We start from the raw sequence: 4,219 nt of genomic DNA, 5'->3' as shown, positions 1-4,219 counted from the left end.
ACATGAACACAAACATCCAAAACCTGTTTGAAAAGTTTCGATGGGTGAGTGAAAGTTGTGCTCGAGCCCCGAGTTTAGCCTCACTCAATAAAACACAGATTACACAGCAGAAACTTACACTGAACACCGCGGAGAGATGTATAAAACTACAGTTTCGCAGAACTGAATGGAACTAAGGAAGCCTATAGAGTTACTGTGTTAGACATGATGATGATGATGATGATGATGATGATGAATCACGGCTGTAGACACACACACACACACACACACACACACGGTCTCACCTCTGTTTGCACGTATGTCGATGGAAACCATCCCTTCTCTCCGTCTTTCTCTCCTTCCCACCATCCTCCTTCTAAAGCCTGAGTTACTCTGATCATCTCTCCGGCTTCGAAGCTCAAGCCCTGCTGATGCTGGTCCCCGTGAAACGCGTATAAACTCCTGCAGACCCAGCCGGACATGATCAGCTCCTCAGATGGGGAACACAGCTCCAGATGATCTCCAATCCAAACTTATTCCGACCCGCAGACCCTGTTCATCTCATCTGTGTCTGAGTGTGTGTGTGTGGATCTCAGGCTCTGAATGAGTCTCTTCTACATGAACACACCCACTCACTTCATTCCAGATCCACACACACACACACACCACAGCATTGCTTTAGCCTCGGCCGAAACTAGTGTTGCAAAACATCTGTGTTATCTCATACAGGAGATCACAAACAACTGCGACAATTCAGGACATTCTCCAGATGAAATACGGGAAAACCCTAAAATAATAATAATATAGTAACAAATCTGGCGCTTGTTCAGCATCACGTGAGGGACGTGCTCTCCTGTTCATCACAGGTTCACTCCTCTGTTACAAAACTCAGAATATTGTAACAATCAGTAAAAACCCTTTAGAAAAGAGTTACAGACGTGAAACACGATAATCATCACTTGAATCATATGATATACAGTGGAGAATATGGAGATGAGTGTGTTTGCCCGATGACTCCCTCTGGTGCTCAGACTCGGGTAATGCTCGTGTGGGATTCAGGATCAGCTTCAGGAAAACAAGGAGTAATGGCTTTATTATAGGACAATAAGGGAGAGTCAAAATATGTGTACTGTATCACAGTGTCAGTTCAGTGTCTGCACAGGTGAGGATGTGTTTTTATTTATTTATTTTAGCGTGAATTAAAAGGTCAAATTAATCTCAGAAATGAACATTTGTTTTGATTTACCTGTTTATGAACAATTGAATTTAAAAAAAAAATTAATTCTCACATGTTAATTCTAAATATATTCAATTCAATTAAAAAAATTCTTTATTGACATGATTGTAAATAATACAATACTGCCAAAGCTTGGAATACATAGAATTATAATGAAAACATCAAAATAATAGAAGAAGATATAACATAACTTAAATTTAAATAAACAGTGTAACAATTTAGAATATGTCTGAACATTTGATACCACAGTGTTTTAACACACACACACACACACATTACTGAGAGTCACTGTGGTGGGCAGGGAAACACACTGAGGTCAGATACAATACACACATTACACACACATTCACACACACACACACACACACACACACACACACACATATATATATATATATATATATATACATACACACACACACACACACACACACACATATATATATATATATATATATATATATATATATACATACACACACACTCACACACATGCACACACACACACACACATATATATATATATATACATACACACACACACACACACACACACATATATATATATATATATATATATATATATATATATATATATATATATACATACACACACACACACACACACACATATATATATATATATATATATATATATATATATATATATATATATATATATATACATACACACACACTCACACACATGCACACACGCACATACACATATGAAAGTCTGAGGCACTTAAAAATTAGTACCAAAAGATTGTAGAGTTTTCAAACTGGAGTCCGAGGCCCTCAGGAGAAGTTCTGTGGAAAAGTTTAGAGAAAAAAAGTGAAAAGTTCTTATGATTCTTATAACGTCGCTGTCAAAAGGATCCCCGTTCACACGGATCCGCGAAACAACGAATCGCTGTATTCTGCTGTCTGGCCAGTAGATGGCGAAGTCACTTTGTAAAGAAACGCTACGAACATATAGACTGAACACGTGACACGCATGATGTCACCGTTTTCACAAACTCAAGTATTTGTAGTTTACACAGACGATCACGGTATCTTTTTTAAAAAAACTTGTGTTTTTTAGGCGCCCAAAACGCCGTTGTTGTGTAAATGAACGGCCAAATGCATAAAAAGTTTTCTGTTTTTAGTTGAAAACGTGTAGAGTAAATGGCCCCTAATAACAAATAGTGTAACGCGTAACACTTTTTTTTTTTGTCGCCATTTTTCACCTTTGGTTTTTGGCTTGCTTAATTGGGGACATTTAACTTAATATTCAACAATATTATTGCTCTCCTGCATTGACTAGATTAAAAAGTTCGTCGAGACAAACTTTAAGTTGGCTTGAGAAAGTTTGGACCAGAAAGTCTGAAGTTTAAAGTAGTTTGAAGATTAAAGTAGTTCGAAGTTTAATTTACCCCTTAGCTGTCACCCCCCTTTTTGAGAATGGACATTAAAATGCACTATTCAAGCTTAAATGGTTGTAATTCAAGAATGCTTTGGAGTATAGACCCAAGTTTGGTCTTGTTTTAAAGGGAAAAAAAATGCAGATTATTACTGAAGTGAAAGCACTTCAAAAAATTAAAGTATGAAAAAGTTATGGAAGTTTAAATTTACATTAAATCAAATATAATTTATTTAATATTTTTCTTTTATTTAAAATATATATTTTACAAAATATGTTTTACAAAAAAATTACTATAAAATCAAAGCCATATATCTAACCAAGTTGTGTTCCAAATTTGAAGTTGATATCACAAAAATTGAAGTTCCCATGAGATTTTGTTTAGGCGTATTACCAAAAATAGCCACCGGGTGTCATTGAATTCCATTGAATTTAACTGTATGCATTCTACCATAACAAATTAATAAATTTCTGTCCAAATATCACTTCTGTCACAAAATATGGAACCTTGAGACTCAGACCTTTCTGGCAATATGTGTTTTGTCAAGATTAAAACATATTTTGATCATAAATTATGAAACATGACGACGCCCAAAAGGGGAGGAGCCTGATAAAATAATTTAGAGTACCGTTTCTATGGTAACACAATGTCCAATTTCAAAACAGTTTACACAGGATGAATTCTGAGATCGTAAGCTTTCAAATGATACCTAATTTATGATAACTACTAAAATATGTGATGTAATAAAAAAAGGCAATAAAAAAGATAATATTATATTTTAGAGGATAATATGTATATTATACTTTTTAGAGGATAATATTATTTTATAATTTTTTTTTATTGACAAATACTAGATTAAATGTTTTATTATGAACTTTTAGCATGAAAACCAAAGTTTCAATTATTAAAAGTGTGTGCGTCGACTTTTTGTGACAAACGCCATAAACGCCTGTTATGATGTAGATTTTTTGAGGTGCACTCTTGTCATAAATTCATCTATTACTGTTCCTGCATAAATTGTAACAAAAAACAGTGCTGGAATATCTATTAAGGAGTCTTAGACCTTTCTAACGATATATAGTTTGTCATGATTAAATTAGGATTTAATTGTAATATAGTGAAGTAAACTTAGGCGTCCCGTATACGGGACGGTGACAGTTAAAGGGTTAATTTTGTTTAAAGTAGTTTAAAGTTTAAAGTAGTTTAAAGTTAAAAAGTTGCTAGGAGCGTACATAGGTGGTTGCTATGTTGTTGCTAGGCGGTTGCTAGGGTATTCTGGGTGGTTGCTAGGCGGTTGCTAGGGTGTTCTGGGTGGTTGCTATTGTGTTGCTAGGCGGTTGCTAGGGTATTCTGGGTGGTTGCTAAGATATTTTGTGTGGTTGCTAGGGTGTTCTGGGTGGTTGCTAGGGTGTTGCTATATTAACTATATGTTAATCCATTATATGAGAACTGAACTGAGCTGGAAGATGACATCACGGTTTTCTCCAGAGCGGATATATATATATAAATGAACTAAATAACTTTTTAACAACAAAAATTGTGGTAACAACTGTGATGCTATTTTCTTCTAGAAACAAACTTTGTTGCATTATTTTTCTGT

At 34.9% G+C, this 4,219-nt stretch overlaps 1 protein-coding gene across 1 annotated transcript in view; it reads right to left on the bottom strand.

Moving 5' to 3' along the window:
- gas7b (growth arrest-specific 7b) overlaps positions 1-594 on the bottom strand; it is a 54,859-nt gene extending 54,265 nt beyond the window's left edge. The window contains exon 1 of the mRNA XM_079852006.1: positions 285-594. Coding sequence (XP_079708132.1) covers positions 285-461 — 177 coding nt within the window. The 5' untranslated portion in view covers positions 462-594. The remainder of the gene's footprint in view (positions 1-284) is intronic.
- Between the last annotated feature and the right edge of the window lie 3,625 nt (positions 595-4,219).

This window comes from Squalius cephalus (assembly GCF_949319135.1).
Source record: "Squalius cephalus genome assembly, chromosome: 19".
NCBI lineage: Eukaryota > Metazoa > Chordata > Actinopteri > Cypriniformes > Leuciscidae > Squalius > Squalius cephalus.
This window is presented reverse-complemented; position numbering and strand designations above follow the sequence as displayed.